At 40.1% G+C, this 20,621-nt stretch overlaps 1 protein-coding gene across 4 annotated transcripts in view; it reads right to left on the bottom strand.

Moving 5' to 3' along the window:
• Window positions 1-206: 206 nt before the first annotated feature.
• The window catches only part of LOC110480718 (trypsin I-P1), a 59,980-nt gene continuing 39,565 nt past the window's right edge, over window positions 207-20,621 (bottom strand). The window contains exons 1-6 of one of the 4 annotated variants that reach the window (XM_021548878.3): window positions 6,648-10,298; window positions 3,356-3,492; window positions 2,481-2,649; window positions 1,627-1,880; window positions 866-1,002; window positions 207-469 (exon numbers count right to left, since the gene is read on the bottom strand). In XM_021548878.3, coding sequence (XP_021404553.1) covers window positions 320-469; window positions 866-1,002; window positions 1,627-1,880; window positions 2,481-2,649; window positions 3,356-3,395 — 750 coding nt within the window. In that variant the 5' untranslated portion in view covers window positions 3,396-3,492; window positions 6,648-10,298 and the 3' untranslated portion in view covers window positions 207-319. Of the gene's footprint in view, window positions 470-865; window positions 1,003-1,626; window positions 1,881-2,480; window positions 2,650-3,355; window positions 4,665-6,647; window positions 10,299-20,621 lie in introns of those variants that run through there. The other 3 variants (XM_077781271.1, XM_021548876.3, XM_077781270.1) reach the window with 3 other exon arrangements.

Consider the following 20,621-nt stretch of genomic DNA (forward strand, 5'->3'; position numbering starts at 1 on the left):
GGAGTAACTGACATAAATGAAAAGTTTCGGAAACAACTGAAAATAACTGATGGAAAGTCTTCTAAATATGAGTCTGTAAAGTTTTCCAAGATGCTTTCAGTTCTACTGGCACTGCAAATATTAAATAATTCCTCCTGTGTGGAATTCATTACTTATGGGCTCCATATAAAAACCTTTGGAAGTTCCCAGAGAAACAATGCACAAAGTAGGGAAAGTTAAAGCCTGAAAGTCTTTATTAATTTCTCATAATTTCTGCTTGTCCAGACACAAAAGAACAGAAATGATGATGAGAAAATACACATCAAACCAAACAAGCATCTCAGTGGGAGGCAATGGTGGACTGGATCCAGGAGACGTAGTTGCAAACCTTGGTGTAAACTCCAGGGTAGCCCTCCTGGGCACATCCTAAACCCCAGGAGACAATGCCCTGGAGCTCTCCGTTGCAGACCACAGGACCGCCGGAATCTCCCTGTGCACACAAAGGATATGGATATTCAGCAAATGGCATCAGCCTAAGCAATGAGCCAGAGATCCCTGAGATCACTGACTCTGCAGGAAGCTCCTCCTGGTGTACTCAGCACAAAAGTTCTCCAAAGGCTGCTCCTCATTCACACTCTCCACCTGATGCTACCATGTCTGACTTGAGCTCCAAGGGCATCACAGCTAAGGATGAGCCAGCTGCCTGTTTTTGCCAGATGCGGTACATGGCAAACCTTCAGGATTTGTGTGCCTGAAGCCTCTGCTGTCATTCAAAAACTCAGATTTACCAGTGCAGTGAGTATAGCTGACTCTGTAAAGTGAAGACCTCTTCAGCTGGGAAGAGGCAGGAGAGAAATGACTGGGAAAGGAGAGGCAGATGATTTACCTGGCAGGAGTCTTTTCCTCCCTCCAGGAATCCTACACACATCATGTTGTCGGTAATTTGCCCAGGGTAGGCATCAGAGCACTCGGCGGCAGAGAGGACCGGAGCATTCAGGCACTGCAATTGGTCCGGGTAGTTGGCTACAAAGAAATAGGCAAAGATGGTTGATGGCATTGCTGAGTCCTTTTCAGAGCTCAGAGAGATCTTAGCAGAAAAGCAAATGCTGGACACCCTGTTCTAGCAGCCATCCTGCTTCCTGTCAACAGTAAGTACAGCATGGGTCCCCTCTGTAGAGATGGAACGAATTCTACCCATGGGCCCACCATTCTACACTGCAGCCACCTTAAATTTCTGGCACCTAGAAGTTCATCAATTGGCAAGAGAGGGGCCACTCTTGTGATATATACACTGGAAGAAACCTGAGCCTCAGGAAAACCATCCTCTCCCCTGGTGCAGGTTTAGATGTCATCAGTGGAATAGACACCACTCGCCATGCACATCTCTGACCACCTGTGTGAGAGAACAGGGATCTCTAGTAGGAATTCTAGATCCATAGTCTCAGACTTCACCCTTATTCTCAGAGAACTGACAACTCTGTTGACATTAGCTGAATCCACTGTGCAGTCCCTACACTGTTGCATCACTCAAAAAACCCGTCCCACAGCATTTCCCTGTGTTTTAGCCTGTCCTGTTGGGTGTTAATGGCCAGGTCATAGAGGCTGCCCTGGGCCCCAAGGGTCTGTACGTTCCCCCAGAGTACTCACAGCCACTGCTGAGGGTGTTGCCCCAGCCGGAGATCAGGCAGGTGGTGCCGGTGGCCACGCAGCTGGTAGGCAGAGGAATGGTTTGGACAGCTTTGTTGAGCGTGGCTGGGGTGGCCAGCTTGATGAGCATGATGTCGTTGTCCAGGGTGTAGGGGCTGTAGCCAGAGTGGCGGATGACTTTAGCAGAGTTGATCAGCTGCTGCGTGGATTCGGTGGCCTCCAGGTTGTGTTTCCCGAGCTGCACTTGGATGCGACTGGAAAACAGAAGGCACAGCGTGTCCTTTACTGCTACAGCAGGCTGAGAGAAACCCCCTGTCACTGAGTGCACTTGCTCCAACATCATTGCCACAGAAGCCTTCTGGGGCAGGGGATCTTTCTTGTCCTGCAGGGAGCCCTGGGGATCCACACTGAGATCTTAACCCACTCCAAGCATGGGTGGTGAATTTCTGCAGGTTTGTAAATACATAACAGCAGCTGAATACAGAGCAGCACTAGATACAAATCTTCTGGGACAAAGCAAACAGCTCCAGACTGACCTCGATCCTCTTCCTGCTCTCCAGGGAGATTTCCTTAGCAAGATTCATGCAATTGATAAGAAATCACAGCCCAGAATTCTCTGCCTTGATTATCCCATTGTTATTTCAGAAAATGCTCTGCCTTCACAGGAACATTTGCAGAATGGAAAACCCGTCAGGAAGCCTCGGTCTGGCTTCCTGAATGGTCCACCCATCCCTTGGCTGTCTCCAGTAAGTATGGAGGCACTTACATATTTCTGTCTCATAGCTTAGAATTCCTGCTAGAGGTGAACTGGGAGACAGCAGTAGGTTAGAGAAGGATGTAATTTTTCCACTCACTATTTGTAGCAGTGAGCAGCTGACACGACCCACTGGCTGCTGATGAGGGAACCTCCACAGAAGTGATATCCAGAATTCAGGGACACTTGATAGGGCACAGAGTTCTTTCCACAGGTGTAGCCTCCCACAATCTTGTCATCGTCATCTTCAGCAAAGGTGGGGAAGGCAACTGGGGGACAAGAAGTGCCACGTGTCAACAGCTGGCCTAAGGTAATGTGGCCTGTAATCTGCCCTGTGACTGCCTGTCTGAAGCCCCTCACTTGTAGACTCCCCTTCTATGGACACTCAGGGCAGCGCTGGTGGGCAGCTCTAAGGCACAGGCATTTGGTGCACCCTCAAAGAAGGGGATCAGACTTACACTGGTGCCTCACGTATCTGCAAGTAAAGCCCTGCTGGCTGCTCCCTGAGGGGACACAGGGACACAGAAACATTCTTGTTGGATCGGATCACAGGTGTGTCTTTCCCTGGATCCCTTCTACTGAAACAGTCAAGGGTTGACTGAGGGAAAAAGTAAAAACAAGTGTGCAGTGATATTTTCTTGGAGCACCCACTGGGAGTCCAAAATTTTGCAGTTGCTTTAGAACTTCCTGGGCCAGAACTATTCCCTGTGCACTCCACAGTCCTGAAGAAGGAGGCAGCCTTTTCCTGAAGCTGTGGCCACATCTGCATAGCTAAGTCAGGAGCCCCTATGAAGCATTCATTCCCCAGCTTGTGGCACAGGGCATTATGAACAGACAGGAGATGGAAGGTGCAGGAGTCTGACTTATGCAAGTTAAAACTGGACTTGGCTTTCCCACAATAGACTACCTTGAAGTTTTGCTCCAAAAAACAGCTTCCTATTAAATGAAAGAAATAAAAATTAAAAATATACTCACCAGCCACCCCAATAAAGGCGAGAAGTAGCAGGCACTTCATGGTCTTGATTCAACCTCAAACCCAGACTGGTTGACTTGACTTGGGAGCTGCTAGAAATATGTTCTTGGTGTTGGTCTTATCTCTAGTCCAAGGTTTTCTCCAGGAAAAAAAGTACACAGTGGAAAATTTGAAGATCCAAATGTGGGCATTATCAAGTATTGGTAGAATGTTCAAATATCATAGCTGTTAATCATAAACCTCTGCTAAGATAGAGAGCTATTTTAATTATTCTGTAAGGTAGCCTTCAATCTAAAAATACCTTTTGGCTTTGGATGATGTGTAGTTGTTTGTCTGTCTCATTCTTATACACAGCACCTGTATAACAGGAATAACAACTCTCAAACCTCTTTCAGACTCCTCTGTGCTGATGGCATCTTTCTTAAAATTGCACATTTTTACCCAAAGTTGAATATTTTAGGTAGTGGACAGACAGTTACATTGCATTTATTTGGGGAAAAACCCGAAACTCCACCAAACCCAGTGGTTAACTTTGTTCAGTTTATTTGGGCAAATTTCTTGTCTTGAATAATATGTGGTTTTATCTTATGCAACACAGTGTTTTCCTAAATAAAATTCCTCCACTTTAATTTCAAAAGGGAGGATAGAGAAATGATCTTGTGCCCTCCTACTGCTTCCCAAGTTAAATAGTTCAAATGTGGGAATGCTCAGCATCTCCCTTTTCAAATTTCTCTCTGCTAACCTGTATTTAAATGTCTGCCTAAATACCAAACCATTCTTTTATTCATATTTGGAATATTCTACAGACTGACTTTTGCCACACAAGAATTTCAGTACAATGCTGATGCTTATGAATGCAATGTAGATGAGCAATAATCCTGTGAACACAAATAGTGAGATCTTCTGAAATCCCTCTCTGCAGGAGTGGGGAATTCTGTCACAATGCAAAGTTTACTAAAGCTTAATGCTTTGCTGAATAATTGTGTTCATTCTCCAAGCAGCTGCCAACTTTGTTGTGTTAGCTCCTGAAAGACACAGGATTCTCTCCAGAGACATTAAAGAGAAGCCATATGCTTTGAGATGCTGGAATAGCTTGAGAGACTAAATAGGAACACTCTTCATCTCCATTTCTTGGTTAATTTTTTTATGGACCCTGGAGGACTGATATGCACTGTGTCACTGTCCAGAGGGAAATTTTCCTTCATGTTGAAGTACAAGTCCAAGGTCAGGGACTTCTCCAAGGTGGTGCATGAATTCTGTTGGCCTTTAAACTGGTATTAATGCACAGCTTTCCTACAAGCATGTTTTATTCTGTGAAAGAAAGAAGAATTAGAAGCTTCGTGTAGGAAAGGAAAATGTCCATAATGGGACAAAGAGGGTCAAAAATTACCAAAGCTGTCCAATCCCATCACAACTAAGTGAAGCAAAAAAAATTTCCAGTTTATTATCCAAGTGTTTAGTTTGAAATTTCTAATTTCTTTGTCCAAAACATCCCATTGGCAGAGACATGTGCTGTCATCAGATATGCTGCTGTACATTCCACAGACCCAGTGTAACATTTTTTTTCAGGCTCTTTCAAAGAATACACACAAGGGTTTACATCTGTTGTTGTAAACAAGTTTCTCATTTCATGCAGTGATGCTGCAGTAGAAAGCTGGGGGCTCCAGGGGTACAGAAAGGGGGAGGGATGGTGACTGTGTTAGGTATTATTAATGGACAAGCAATGGCAGCTTGTACTTGTAGAACTTCATTTTCCTAGTTGAAATATTTCAGTCAGCTGTATCATCACGGGACTCAGATACAGGAATTATACTTGTACAGGCTGATGCAAGATCCTGGGAAAAAGAAACCTGGTAAAACTGTGGGTTGACAGAGATAAACTTCCTAGAAGCATAAATCAGGAGGTGTTTCTGAGGGTAGTCCTCTTATACCTCACAGAACTTGGTGGTGGAGGTTGCATTGATCCTCTCTTCCCACATGTCTCCTTTCTGGGAAAAGCTGGTACATTCTCCAAATCTTCTTATCCTCCAGCTCTGCACACCTGAACAAAACTGCTGTCACAGCCTCTTGCCTTGTTCTCTGTGCCTGTATTTCTTTTTAACCTATGGTCACAATGCTTTTCTTATATATCTGCCCTTGCCAAAGTCATGGATTCTTAGTGTCCTAGAGAGGAAGAGGATGCAGGACATGATAGGGATTTATTAAATTGTGAGTGGCCTGGGGAACGATTGATTGTTTATTGTCTCTTAGGGAGGGAGGGAGGGAGGGAGGAAGCAAGGGAGGGAGGGAGGGAGGGAGGGAGGGAGGGAGGAAGGAAGGAAGGAAGGAAGGAAGGAAGGAAGGAAGGAAGGAAGGAAGGAAGGAAGGAAGGAAGGAAGGAAGGAAGGAAGGAAGGAAGGAAGGAAGGAAGGAAGGAAGGAAGGAAGGAAGGAAGGAAGGAAGGAAGGAAGGAAGGAAGGAAGGAATTTCCTCACTATATTGGCTTTGCAAGGAGAGAAGGCAAAGCATGTAATTATTAATAGTTCCCAATAGATGGCTCCCGAAACACAGAGGTGACAGCAATGCTGAGCACACAGATCAGATTAGTTTCAAGACTAGCAATTCTATCGTATCATAAGTTGATAAAAATGCTTTTCTTTTTTTTTTTTAAATATGCAAAAATTATTTTGTTTCATCGCACTTTGGTCAGATCTGTAGTTATTTCAACCCTTTGTGCCCCACACTGGCACAAAAAAATAATTGTGCTTTAACCGCAGCCAGCAACTAGGTACACTGCAGCTGCTCACTCACTCCCTCACTTCCAATCCTCCAGCTGGATGGGGAGAAGAATCAGAAAAAAAAAAAAAAAAAAAAAAAAAAAAAAAAAAAAAAACACCTTTGTGGCTTGAGATAAGAATTGTTTAATTCTTAAGAAAACAGTATAATAATAATAGAAAAGAAAACACCAGAAAAGCAAAGTTCAATTGCTTACCACCTGCTGAGCAATGCTCAGCCTGTCTCTGGGCAGTGATTAGTTCTGTCTGCCCAACTCCTCCCAGTTTACATTCTAAGGATGACATTCTGTGGTGTGGAATATCCTGTTGACCAGTTAGTGTCAGTTCTCCCTGCTATCTCCCCCACAGCTTCATGTTAACTTTCTTGCTGGTAGAGCATGGAAAGCTGAAATGTCCTTGATGTGGAGTAAGCACTACATAGGAATGACCAAAGCATCAGGGTGTCATATTAAAAACATAGTGCTGTACCAACTACAAAGAAGAAAGCTAACTCTATGCCAGGCAAAATAAGAACAGTCACCTCCTCCGTCTCCTCCTTCATCTTCTCCTAATCTTCCAACATTTTCTTCCACTGCCTCCTCCTTCTTTTCTGCTGCCCTCTTTCTTCCACTTCCTTATTCTATTCTACCTCTTCTGTCTCCTCCTCCTTTTCTTCTTACACCATCTTCTTCTACCACTTTCATCCTCTGCTTTCTTCTGTGGCCTTCTCCTCACTCTGCCTTGTTCCATTGCCTCCTGCTCTTTTTCCAGTGCCTTCTTCCATAAAGTCTTCCATCTGGTTTTTTGCTGCCTTCTTCTTGGACTTTATTCCACCACCTTCTCCATTCATTCTGCCTTCTTTTCCTCTGCAATCTTCTTTTGTCACCTGTACCATCACATCCTCCTTTTCTTCCGCCACGTTTTTCTGGTGTCTTCTTCCATCACTTACCTCACCACATTCTTCATCACTTTCTTCATTCCTGATTCTAGCACCTTCCATTGCCTTCTTTCACATCCTCCTTTTCTTCTTCCATCACACACTTCTGCTGCATTCTGCTGCATTCTATCTGCCCTCTCTTCCTTCACTGCCTTTTTCCACCACTGTCATTGCCTCCCTCTTTATTTCTTCTGCCACCTTTTGCCTTCACCGCCTTTGCTGTCTCTTGCTTATTCCATCACCTTCTTCACCATTGTCTTCTACTGCCTCCCCAGTTGTTTCTTCCTTCTTTACTTTCACAGCCTCCTCCTCCCCCTCCTTCACTGTCTTCTTCCATAGCCTCCTTTTTCTCTTCTTGCAATGTCTTCTGCCACCTTCCTTCATTGCCTTGTCTGTAGCCTTCTCCTTCTTCTTTATTCTATGGCTTTCTTCCTCTGCCTTTTTTTTTTTTTTTTTTTTTTTGTTTCCTCCACCATTGCCTCCTCCTATTTTTCTGCCTGCTTCTGTTGCCTTCATCTGCCACAGCCACCTTCCAACGCAAATGCCTTTCTTCTGCCACCTCCACCTTCTGTCTTCTTCCACCACCATTTTTTGGTGCCTCCTTCCACCACTGCTGCCTTCATGTGCTGCCTGTCTCTGCTGTCTTCCTCCACTGCTTTCTGCTACCACCAGCTCCTGTCAGTGCAGTCTGCTGTCACATTTCATCACTGCCTCCTGTTGCTGCCTTCTGCCACCTCCCACTGCTGCCACCTTCCACTGCTGAATTAATCAGCCACTGCCTCCATATCCTGAAGCTGCCTCCTGTCTCACTGCCTTTACCACTGTATTTCACCACCACACCATTCCATGACTTCCACCCTTCAGCCACTGTATGACTCCACCTTTGGCCTCTGTCACCTTCCACTCCCTCCACCTTCTCTTATTCACCACCTTCTTCTAGCTTCTTTTGTCACCTATTCTGTCATCTCATTCACCATCTTCTTCTCTTCCACCACCTTCTTCTGCTTCCTTTTCTACATCACTTCCTCTGTCACCTCCTCCTTATCTGCTTCTGCTGCAGCCTTTTGCAACTTCTTTTGTCACCTTCTCCATTGCTTCCTCCTTCTCCTCTATGGCCTTCTGCTGCCCACTGCCACTCCTTGCTTCTGCCAGTTCTTCCACAATTTCTTCCTTTTCTTCTGCATTTCCAAGAGATCCTAATGAAACTGTAATCGGCAAACCCAATAATTGTAACTGTAGTTGTTAATGACTGTATAGGAATGTCTTTATTGGCTCATTGGCAAATTATTACATTGGAAAGCTTATAATTTTAATTATACCTGTGAGAGAAGTGTTACATTTTAACAGGATAAAGAAAATAAGATTTTTTGCCTAAATTATTGCTCAGTGATACATGTTTTAACTCTGCCTCTGACAGTATTCTTGTACTATTCCACTGATCCTTGAGTAAATAATATTACCCTTCAATCCATTTATCTTCCTGCCTTTTTTGTGTGTCTTAGCTATACATAGTGGAGGTCTTAAGACAGGGACACTTTACATTAGTTATTTTCACTTTGCCCAGCATGAAATACAATGGGATGTTTATAACAGAAATTAGTATTGAATTGTCATATCCAGTTTAAATGCCTATATACTTTGTGTGCTTTGACAATGAAGAGATGATTTCATAGAACCACAGGATATTTTTTGCCTGAAGGAACGTCCACTGGGTGGAGGTCTGTGGTCCAACATCCAACTTAAAGAAATTCCACTTTGTAACCTAGAAGAGCTTGCTTAGGGACTTACCTATCTGAGAACTGGAAACCCCCAAGAAGGGAGATTCTACAATCTTCCTGGGGATTCTCTGTTCTGGCACAGTAGGACCCTCAAGGGCAAATTCTTCTCATTTTGTTCCTGCAACCCATAACCATTCCAACTTGTCATTATGGCATGCACTGTCTCTATTTCCCTACAGCTGCCTTTTTTGGTTGTGAAGTGTTGGAATTACACCTCCCCTAGACCCACCTGCCCTTAGCTTTCTTCTCTCCAAGCCAAAGAATAGCAAGTCTTCTGTTTTTTCTTGTATGTCATGTGCCACCTAATCATCTAGGACACTAATCAACTTGTTGGCCATCTGCTGGAAATTCTCAGGTATTTAACACTACTTTTGCATGGAGTGGAAGGTGTGAACCAAATTGGACTTTATTCAGCCCTTTACAATAGTCAGGTCTCCAAAAGGAGCAGAAGGGGTTTGTCATCAGTCAGTAACACAGATAATGCAGAAAATGGACAAAAATGCTTTTTGCTAATGACATAGTAGATGTACTACTGACCTAGCAATGATAAAGAGTCCATCTTGCCCTTAATCATCAAAGGGACAGATAATTTTTTCACTAGTTTTACATGTTGCAAAAGAAATTTGACTAATTTTTTTCCTAGCCTAGGAAGCCGGGTAAGAGTAATTTTGCATTTTTCCCAGAAATTTAAATTGTTGTAGAGTGCCAGTGTCCTGGAACATGAGATGTTTTTATCTACAAATAATAATTATAGCATCTTAGCAGACTAGATTATTTCTGTAGTGTGTACTTGTTTACCAGTAACATTGGTATTTGAAATGCATAAGAGAATGGGCAGGTCCAAGTCCCAGTTTTTTGACAGTTGTACAAGCATTTTCATTAGCCAGTATGAGTCAAATAATTTACTAGAGTCTGTTGTCACTGTTGCTCACATACAAAATGAGATGCATTCCATGAAATGCACATCAAGTAACAAGTTGAGGAGATTTTTGTTGAATTGCATTGTGTTGATTTAAAAATCCATCCTCTTGGCTGCACCAGCATCTGAACTGGGAGGAGCACATATGCATTTTCCCTGCAGGTGCTTCAGGGGAACCTCTGTCTCTGAAGGATAATGCCTGTAAGCCACCAACTCACTTAGGGCAAGTGAAAACTAGAGCTTTCAAAAAATGGAAATATGGTTCTTGACTGAAATCAAGAACTAGATCAATTCCAGTGAAACACAGCACAGAACCATAGAATTACAGAATCATACAATCACAGAATGTTATGGGATTGGAATGGATCTTAAAGACCATGTAGTCCCAAGCCTTTTCATCCCCCACCATATCTCTGGGTCACTAGTTTAGCACTTTATTTCTCATGCTACTCAGCTACACAGGTTCTTCTCACCCCTCCTCATTAGCGACTTGTCTTCCTTTAGAGCAGGAGATGAAAGTGGTATTGAAATGTTCTGAGTTTCAGTAAAATTTAAAAGTGAAACTTAAAGAGTGTTGTGGATCTTGCACTTAACATTGGTATCTCAGTTCCAGCAAAGCGATAACATGTCATTTTACAGTTGTAGAGATAGAGGGGACTCTTCAAATGCAGCTGATAATTTATTATAGTGTATAAATCTGCAGAGAGGTTAGGAAAACTTCCAGCAGGACACATTTCCTAAGTTTTTAATTAGTTCAGAAAACTATTCTGTCTTTGTAAGGCCTTTTCACTATTTTCTTCCTCCTGCCCAAATGTTTTATTAACTTTCTAAGGACTATGAATTGAAACTCAGATAATTGCTTTCTACTTACTATATATTACATGAGGTGTTACTAGTATGACACTCAAGAAAATTCTCCCAGAAGTAAGGCTAATCAGAAGTCTAACTTTAAATATTACCAATATCACAAAGTCTGGAGTCAGCCAGGCTTCCCCAGCATGAGTCCTGTCTTGTCAGAGAGATCTCATGCAATGAAGCTCTCACAGAGAGGTTCATTTTGAGTAAGCAATTAGTTATTTTATACCTTTTTGGTGTAGATACATAAGTAGGCATAGGGCATCAGTGCCTGGAAGAGTTGTTGCTGACTCCTTTTTTTCTGCAAGTCAGTTCTTTATCACAGTTTCTTTGTCCTGCACCCACCAATTTGTTTGGTGTTTCTTCTGGGAGGTTTTTTTGTTTGTTTTGTTTGTTTATTTTGTTTTGGGGGTTGTTTTGGTTTGGTTTAGATTTGGGTTTTTTGTTGTTTTTTTTCTGAGAGGAACATGCTCTTATTTATAAGACTGTTCCCAAGAGAACTGTCACTGCAGAAGACATGTTTTCCAGTGAAATAGATGATTATTTGCTAAAATACTCTTTGCTATGGAGAACTTTCGCTATTTTTACCTATAATTCTTCACTGCAGTGGCTGAAAATGATGATTGGTGCCATCCATCTCTTGTACAGCACAAGTTAACATTTTCAATAATAAGTTGGGCAGATGGACAGAGTGCACCCTCAGCAATTTTGCAGATGATATAAAACTATGAGGACTGATTGATACACCTGTTGAGACAAAGGGAACATCCTGTACATGGGAAAGAATAACCTCATGTACCAAAGATGGAAAGCAACTTTGCAAAAAAAAAAAAAAAAAAAAAAAAGGATGTAGGAGTCCTCAAGGAAAGGTTGAAGATGAGTCAGCAACATGCCCTTGCAGCAAATAAATCCAACAGCATTTCTGACTGTACTAAGGAATACCCCTATTATGCACCAACAAGATCACATCTGAGATATGTATTCAGTTCTGGACTCCCCAGCACAAGAATTACAGGGACATGCTGGAGAAAGGCCAGCAAAAGGCCACTAAGATCATGAAGGGGTTGGAGCACCTTTCATATGAGGAGAGGCTGAGAGATCTGGGATTATTTAGCCTTAAAAAGAAATTTCAGGAAGAACCTTATTGATTCTCAGTTGTGTAAGAGACATAAATTCAACTAATTCAGAAAATTCTGTTTAAAAATAACCCTGCTCATTTTTTACTGTAAGGATAGTCTAACCTGATATGGATATTGAATATCTCTGGAGATGTTTCAAACCTGATTGAATACTGAAAAAGCTGCTCTAGCTGACTATTATTCAAGAGCAGAGGTCAGCCTAGATAATCTCCAGAGATTCCTTCCAACCTCTAGATATTCACTGTGATTCCATAAATGGAATCTCAAAACCGAAGAGTCTTAAATATTCTTTTAATTTTTGAGATGTTTGTATAAATTAATTGTAATTTCTAAATTGATTCTAACACACCCAGTAAAGAGGAAGATATGTTTTTCTGTACCAAATAAGTTGACTCTTTGTATCTGCACTACATTTCAACTTTCCTTTTGGAGATTGCTGTTATGCTGCCTGCAGTGCACTGAATTAAGATACATATTAAAAACAATAAAATTGTTCCATTAAACTGTATAGATTTATGATCGAGGTGCTGCTTTCCTAGCACTCTTAATAAATTGGAAGAAGCAAATCCCAGTCCTAGTCTCATAGGAATAGTTCTATTACCTGCTGAAACTACCAGAAATTTATATTCCATTTACGGATTTTAAAGTCAACTAGGAGAGATTTTCTGTGCCATTTTAGCTGCAAAAGTGTAATTTCTGTCACCATTAGTCCTAGAAAAAATTACATAGGCCACTGCAAAGTAAAAACTTCACTAATCTATAGACATACAAGCTATCATCAAATTTTGGATATGCCTATCCCAGCCCAGACTACTTCACGTGATAGCTCCCCCTCAAATCCTAATGCTAATTTGCTTCTTACTTTCTCTTGAAGAACCTAAATAGAAGAGACTGCTAAGTATATAATGGTTCCTTCTTAAATGTCTAAGCTTGTGCAAATTAAATGCTTTAAAAGACACAACCTATTATACAAATCCCACTTAACAACCATTAAAGCTAAACTAATTCTAAGCAGGAAGAAGACTTATCCTGTGGGCCACCATTCATTCACTAAGCAGCTCTCTTTCTTCATCTCTCTGTTTCTCTTCTGCATTTTTTTCCTCCTTAATCTTGTCAAAATGCCTGAGGAAAATAAAAACAGTTGAAAGTGTTTGTAGTTCCTACAGAGAACAGAGCTGTGAAGAATTCATCTCACTACTTCCTGAAGCCAATGTGTAGGAAACCAGGATGGGTTTGAAGGAGAGATTCTGTGGGGACAGATATGGAAATCCTAGCTCAACCATTCTGATTCTTGCTACTCCCTATTTTTTTCACTGTCTCTTCAAAAAGTTTCTTTGGGCAGTTCACTCTTGAGCTGCTGCAAGAAAAGAGTCACTCAGCATAAAATTATTTTAGTTGTGGAGGCAAAGCAAGCAAGGTCAGTGTTTGGCATGGGCTTCCAGAATCTGGAATGCTACCAGTAAGCACTGCACAGTTGACAGCTTTATGATGATATAATTGCTAAATGATAATGGCTTCAACAGCTGTGTCGCAGACCAAATGTTTTGCACAATCTTATTCAGGTCATATTTATCCTAGTCCACACAATTCCAAGCCCCAGAGTCTGTTCATGAGATTATTTCAAGCTCCATGATTTGGTTAACAGGAGCACAGTGAAGGTTGTTCATTAGACCTAATTGATTAAGGGACTAGAGCTCCTCTGCATCAACAGATCTTAGTGAAAAGTAAATCCTTCCCCTCTGGGATGCATCTCATGATCTGCACCCCACATAAGGAGAGTATCCCATTCACAATGTCTGGTGGATACATAGTCTTACAGACACAGACTATTGCTAGCTCTGCTATGAAAAAAACATTGACACAGTTTTTGACATTTTCCCCTGTACTCCAAAGGATGGTATATTTTTTAAAAATAAGATCACAGTTTTAATTCAATGCTATTTCAGTCTTCAGGATAGGAGTAATCTTAAGGTATAAAAGCTGTACCAGCCCTAGCATGCATCCTGAGTTGCAAGGCTACTATTTAGAGCTAGTCCATATTCTTTACAGGTAAGTTGTAGGTAACTCTCTTAAAAGGCAGACAAAGATACAGAAAGACAATGCTTTGACTCAATCTGTTTGTGAAGGAGACAACATTTCCATTTGCAATTCTGCAAGTGCAGGTCAATTAACAGTGGAATCAAACTCGAGGGTATTTATTATTCCTATCTCACTCTATTGCTGTATTAAGAGCTAGTGCTCATGGGACTTGGAAATATTATTCTTATTGGACAGCACAATTCTTTACAGCTCTGTATTGATTTCAAGGTTCTATAATTGGGTTTATATGGTATTATAACCCAACATATCAGGCAGAACTTCTGTTATTTGAGGTCCATAGGAAGTCACTGGAAGGAAGATGATACTTTAATCAGTTTGACCAACACATTAATGTCTTCAGAATAAAAATACTCTCTGGGTCACATCCTGTGATTTCAGAGCTCTTTTTTATTTGAGTTGCTCTCACTGTTTGGGCTTTCACTTGATGTTATTCTAGCCTTTTTTAAACTAAATGTGATCATTATTAAATATTTTATTGTGCAGCATACTGCAGCTTTAGGGCATACTGAAGGGCACTGCTATGATGTTTTATTGCAGTTGTCAATGAATGTGGTAATATTTTGGTGTGCTTGTCTCTGGAGTGTTCCCTTTACATTCTATTACCCTATTTATTTCCTCATTCCTGGATGCTAAAATGTGTCTCTTTGTAACTGTAAACAAAACAAAATATTAATAATGTGTGTGATTCTGGATGCTCTCTGAGGAGGATGGTGTTTTACTGGAACAGAAACTCACGTGGACTTCCTGCGCAGCTGGAAATAATTGGTCAAAAAATATCTTGGCTTGCCTGTACTCTTGGCAGGACATGAAACAAAATCTGTTCCCAAAGCCATTTATACATGTTAACATAGGACTGAGCCTGATCACAGAAACTGTTAATCTCAAGGCTGCAAAAACCTTCTCATCCAGAGGCAGTCCATGGTAAGACAAAACTTAAAGCCATTTAATTAAGAAAAGTTTGTCTTGCTATTAAATCTTTATTTTAAAGCAACTTATTTTGCACAATTGTATTTCCACCTCTCCCAGTAAAATGTATAGGCACGGCAAAGTGCATGGCCAATAACTTTTTTGGTGGAACTTACCACTTAGCCCCATAGTTTTTTATTAGTAGTTACAGGTAGAGCATGCTTAGATGGGTAGTTTGCAATGTGCTGCATGCATTAGCATGCATTAGCAATGCATTGCAATAGCATGCATTTTACACTTGTCAAGCTCAGAGCAGAAATTGGCCAAGTCAACAGAGTCCTTTACTGTAACTACTGCATATTATCCTGCTTTTGTCAGTGGTCAGTTCATGCTATGTCCAGTCTTTATATGCTCCTACTGAATATTTACAAATATTATTTAAGAACAGCTTTCCTTTCTCTTTTCTCAGTTTTCTGCTAGTTTTTTACTGCATTTCATTTTTCTCTTTCTCATAACAAGGTCTTTGATCTTTCACATGGTGACTCAATGACTCACTGAGATTTTAAACAAGGTGGACTCAGAGAACTCACAGAAACCTGAGACTTATGAAACTATTCATATGTATTGAATTATACTATTAAGCCATTAGAAATGTTTGCTGCAAGCTAGCCCCAGAGAGCAATGCATTCAAGAACCCAAGAAAATTTTTGATTTGGCTTTGGCTCAGTTAGCTATCTGAAAGCCATTAAATCTTACAGGCATGTCACACATGTGCTCTGTGTACCTTCTGAATTGTCTGACTGACAGAGACAACTAAAACAGGGCTAAAGACCTTGGAAGTGTACATCAAATAGGATATATATTTATCCTGTCATTGATGTTACTAAAGAATCATTCTTTTGATGCTGTTGATTTCCAATACAAATGGAGAATTTGGCTTTCCCTAGACAAATATAGAAGAGAAGCTGACTTGGACCAAATAGCAGCAAAATCAAAGCTGCTGTATGTTGGCTCAGTTTTTCAGAGATCAGGTATGACTGATATCTTTTTCAGGCCTCAAATGAGAAGTTTTCATAGATTTCCCCAGTTACGGAAGGTATTTTTTCACAAGCCCACACCAATTTAAAAAAAAAGTAATAATAATAATAATAACTTTAATTTGGAAAACATTATAATAATATAATAAAACAATATAATAAAATATAATAAAACAACCTATTATGTCTCTCAGTCAGACATCTCTGGCAAGAGGATCTGACAGTCAGACAGATAGCATTATTGAGTCTCTTCCCTTGCCTGACTATACTGTTCTTAGTTCAGGTAAGCAGTCTGGTGAGGCTGATGTTAATGCCAGTGCAGAACACAAACATTGATAGTGAATGCAGAATTTATTTCCATGTTTCATTATTTTTAAAGCATGAAAATATTACAAAGACAATATTCATGTTTACAAAAACTGATCACATTCTTCAGGGCTGATGTACTTACATATTTACATACCTACTCACAGGTATGTAACAGCTGCAGCTCTTCTAGGGAGCTGTCATAGACATCGTGTCTCAGGAAACAAAATTTGGCTCCGCCAAGGCACAAGATTTGCAGCCAACAGTGACCAGTAGAAACAGACTTCAACTATGAAGAACAAAAAAAAAACCAAAAAAAAAAACCACTCCATAAACCCCAACCAACTAAAACAGCCCAAACCACCAAACCAAAACATAAAGAGTGACAGGATTTCTAAATTTGTTTCTTTGATAAGCAGTGGCTTTGATTAACACGTGGAGGGTTTAAGAATCAGAACTACAAAAGAGTTAAAAACCCATGTGTTTCTGGACAAAAGTCGCCTTTAATCCAGGATGAGAGAAAAGTTGCAGGACAACTAGTAACTTTCCCTTTGAGAAAGTCATTTTGTAGCTGTTTCATCTGAGGCTTCTGAAGCAGCAGGTACTGGCCGCAGGGTCAGTCTATTTCTTCTGTGTTATCCTTAGCATGTGATGAACTCTTTCTGGTTGGCTGTAGGTTTAAAAAGAAGTGGAAGAAACGTGCATTTACTTCCTTTGCCATCCTAATTACAACAAAAATATACTGTCTGTACTTACACCTTAGGTGTCAAAGTATGAGTTGAAGAAAAATAAAGGCCAAGCATATTTTGCTGCAAAATTGCATTTATTCTTGCCTCATTTAGATGGCTATCCCATGTTCAGTTTGCAGTGAAGGAAGATGAAAACCATCACGTTCTGCTTTAGATCCATTAACCTAGGGGATGTTTAGGAAACACCCGTACTTTGATCCTCTTCAAAACTCCAGACATCACTGCTAGGAATATTTTATGACTTCCAGAATTCTGTGCTCTCTAGCATTGGCAGTTCGCAATTGCCTGGCCACATGAGATTAAAGGGATTCATCAGAAACAAAAGAATCATTTGGTGCCTTAGGTTTTCTTGCCAACTGAAACAGAGAGACCTCACTTAAAATTAATTTTAAGCACATCACTAATGGGATATTCTCCTGGTAGCTTCAATATTTGTTTTCTTAATAGCTACTTTCTGGAGCCAAGAGAACTATCATACTTCTTGTGCAGGGTTGTGCATTGAGGAGATTGTGCCTCCATGTCTTTGACGAAGTATGTTTCCCCATGTGTATTGATGTAGCTCTTTATTCCATGCTGCTGCTGCCTTCATTGAGGATGGTATGCTTAAAAAGGAAAATTTGATAACAGCTGTTTACTCCCTCTAATCCCTGCAGCATATCAACTAGACAGAAAGTGCTATGTGACTGATTCCCATATTCCCCTTGTGCTATACTTCAGAAGAATCAGGAAAGAAGAGTACTGTGTCCCCACACTCCCCTTTCTTTTTGTTTGGTAGCATTTTCCAGCCTCAACAGAGTGAAAGAGGGGTGCACAGCAAGCAGGACAATTTCTGCCACAAGCTCATCTGAAAAAAGTCTAAGAAGTTCCCAAGCTTAATTTTTTGCCTTGCCCAATTGGTCTTTATAACTCAGCAGAAACCAGAAGTCAGCCCTAACTTCCAAGACCTGGGGGCTCATTATTACTTTTTATGCTTGGGCAATTCCTAATCAAGGCAGAGTGAGGTGCAAAGAGACAGGGGATCACAGAAAGCATTTTAATGAAACATTGAAGCATTGACAAAATACTGGCATTGATAAAATTCAGTTTGCAGCAATGGGTTCCAAAAAGAACCAAAAGCAAGGGACAAGGAGGGACAGCATAGGTCTCCTATGGATATAAGAATGTTACATAGTCAGCATTGTTGGGAATCTGCTGTAGGCCTTAATTTAATATAAAGTACTAATATAGTATTAAGTAATATTAGTAAATAATGCATTAGTAATAAGTACTAGTAATTAATAAATTAGTAATAAAAATTATTATTACTAATTACTAATTTTATACTAATTAATTTAGACTGCAGGCTTAAATTAGTATAGAGTATTTATTATTTTTGTGGTATGTTCGAGTGATTTTTCCTTAGCAGGAGTGTTCCAAACAACCAAACTGAAAACACAGGCTTGCATGACAAAATCTCAACCAACCACTGCCCTGCTGCAGTGCATGAAAGAGGTGTTGCCCAAATGCAGCTGTGCGGAATGCTGTGATACACAAATGTATGTTTGTTATATGACTATGATTATGAATATGTGATGAAAGACCAAAAATAGAGTTTGTTTGAGAAGAAAAAGAAGCGACAATAAAGTAGTCTGAAGTTAAGCCTTTTAATAAATGCAGAGCAACAAATCTTGCATTTTATTTCCGCTCTGGTCACTTGCTTGTTTAATCTACAGCCACCACAAAACTGCAGGGTTCCTCAGTTTGTTCACCTGTAAAAATTTCCATATATAGTATTGTGTGCACATTGTGATGCTCTTTTATTGCTTAGCTTTGCACCAAACCTGGCTAGCCTGACCAATAAGGTGGCAGTCTACTCATACTGTAATTACTGCCAATTTTTTTTTTCTAATCTTTCCTTTTCCAGAGATCTTTATATACTTGATTTCTAATTGCTAGAGGCATAATAAACCTTTATTGGATTGTTTCCCTTTGGAGGGCATAGTTTGATTACACTGAATTTGTGTTTTGCAGCAATTGAAATACACTGAATATAGGTCTGAATAGATATTAGTCTAATGTAACTTCTTGAAGGTCTAACGACTGAAAGGCAGCTGTTGTAAAGCCATATAACTGATATTTTCCACCAGTAATTGCCTAGTTTTATTTACTCCCTTTATGTACCTCAGTTGCTTAAAAATCTTTTTATGCATCTTTATTGATGCTGATGTGTGTTCATTATACTTTGATGTCAGTGCCTGTGTTTTGGTATTCCTGCCTATTGAGTATTTGTTCTTTGACCCAATAAGTTGTAATATTATCAAATTAAAAAGTGAGTTAGAGTCAGCTGCTCTAAATCCTCAGACTGTGATCCTCAGGATGTGAGTGCAATCAATCAGCAGTTCCAGCCAGCAGACTTTAATGAATCATATGCTTTGGTCTACTTTTGGTGGTTGTATAAGATACATTAATCAACAATCCATGCATGTTTAGAAAATACTAGAATCAGTCAGTCTTTGCTTTGGGATTTTAATTTTTTGCATTGCTTTGATGATTACAACATCATTTGGTATAGAGGGTGGTTTGCTCATCATGGTCTGATGATTTGCTTATGATTTAATCAAGCACTAAATTCAGAGAGGAATGTGACTGCATCTGGCTTCCCTTACTATTTTTAAAGAGATGGGGGGCAGTCAGTATTCCAGGAGCATGACAGCTTTGCAATCATAGTGCTTATATTTAACGTTTTTGTAAAGAGGTTCATTATGTGAAGTCTTTATGCTAAGGATGATTATGAAATCAGTGGTGAATAAGAGACTGATATTCCCATTTATGAAGTCTTAATGGGAACCTGGACCACTTTTGCAATGCCCAGCAGAGTCTCAAGAGAATGGCAAAGGGGTCTTCTGAAAAACTTCATCTGAGGAGCTGGTAGTGCAAGGTGTCTGCTCAGAGGAGATTAATTTCAGTGACTATTGTCAGAGAGAAAAGCATCCTGGCCAGACTGATATAGAGAAAAACACTCCTTAAGACCTGACAAGAATTTACAGTATCAGTATACAAGTTTTAAAAACATTTTCAAATTATTTGGAAAGGGTTTTTTTTTTGTGTGTGTGTGTTTGCATGAAATTTAAGAGTAATATGAGATTGTTTACAAAAAATCAATGGTAATCTCTGCATAAAGAACTATCTAGAAGACATGTTAATGGTGAAAAAGAAATTAACTTTATAAGATTTTTGTTGAAAGAGTTTGGAACATAATGTTGGCTTTATGGCTGTTCATCACTTGCCAGCCTACCTTGCAGGATTCTTATTTATTATCTGATTTAATACTTAATCTATGCCCAGTTTCCATTGCACATAGCAGCTAAAAGTCCAGACATCATTGATAATATTTAAATTATATAGTTCCAGAAGTAATTTTCTGACTAATTATCACTACTTTGGCTTCCCCCTTCAAGTGTGATCTAACTAAAATTACTACCTTGTTAAGATAAACAAGACTGAACCATCTTTTTCTGATTCTCATGAACAAGTTGTGACATGCAAATTGTTGCACATGATGCTCCTCTGACTGGCATTAACATTCTCTGATAGAGCCTGAAAAAATGGATGGGCGCAATTTTAGTCACTTTGTCTCATGGTCTTGCATGTTGTCTTAATATATAGGTTAAAATTGAATTTTGCTGTGATACCAGACCACGGACATGGGTGTCTGACCTCATATCTCTCTCTCCTGGTTACTTTACAAATCACTGCCTCCCACCAGCCTCATTATGTTGTATTATTGTAAGAGACTTTCAGGTAGCAAAT

The sequence above is a fragment of the Lonchura striata genome, chromosome 2, assembly GCF_046129695.1.
Source record: "Lonchura striata isolate bLonStr1 chromosome 2, bLonStr1.mat, whole genome shotgun sequence".
NCBI classification, from domain to species: Eukaryota; Metazoa; Chordata; class Aves; order Passeriformes; family Estrildidae; genus Lonchura; species Lonchura striata.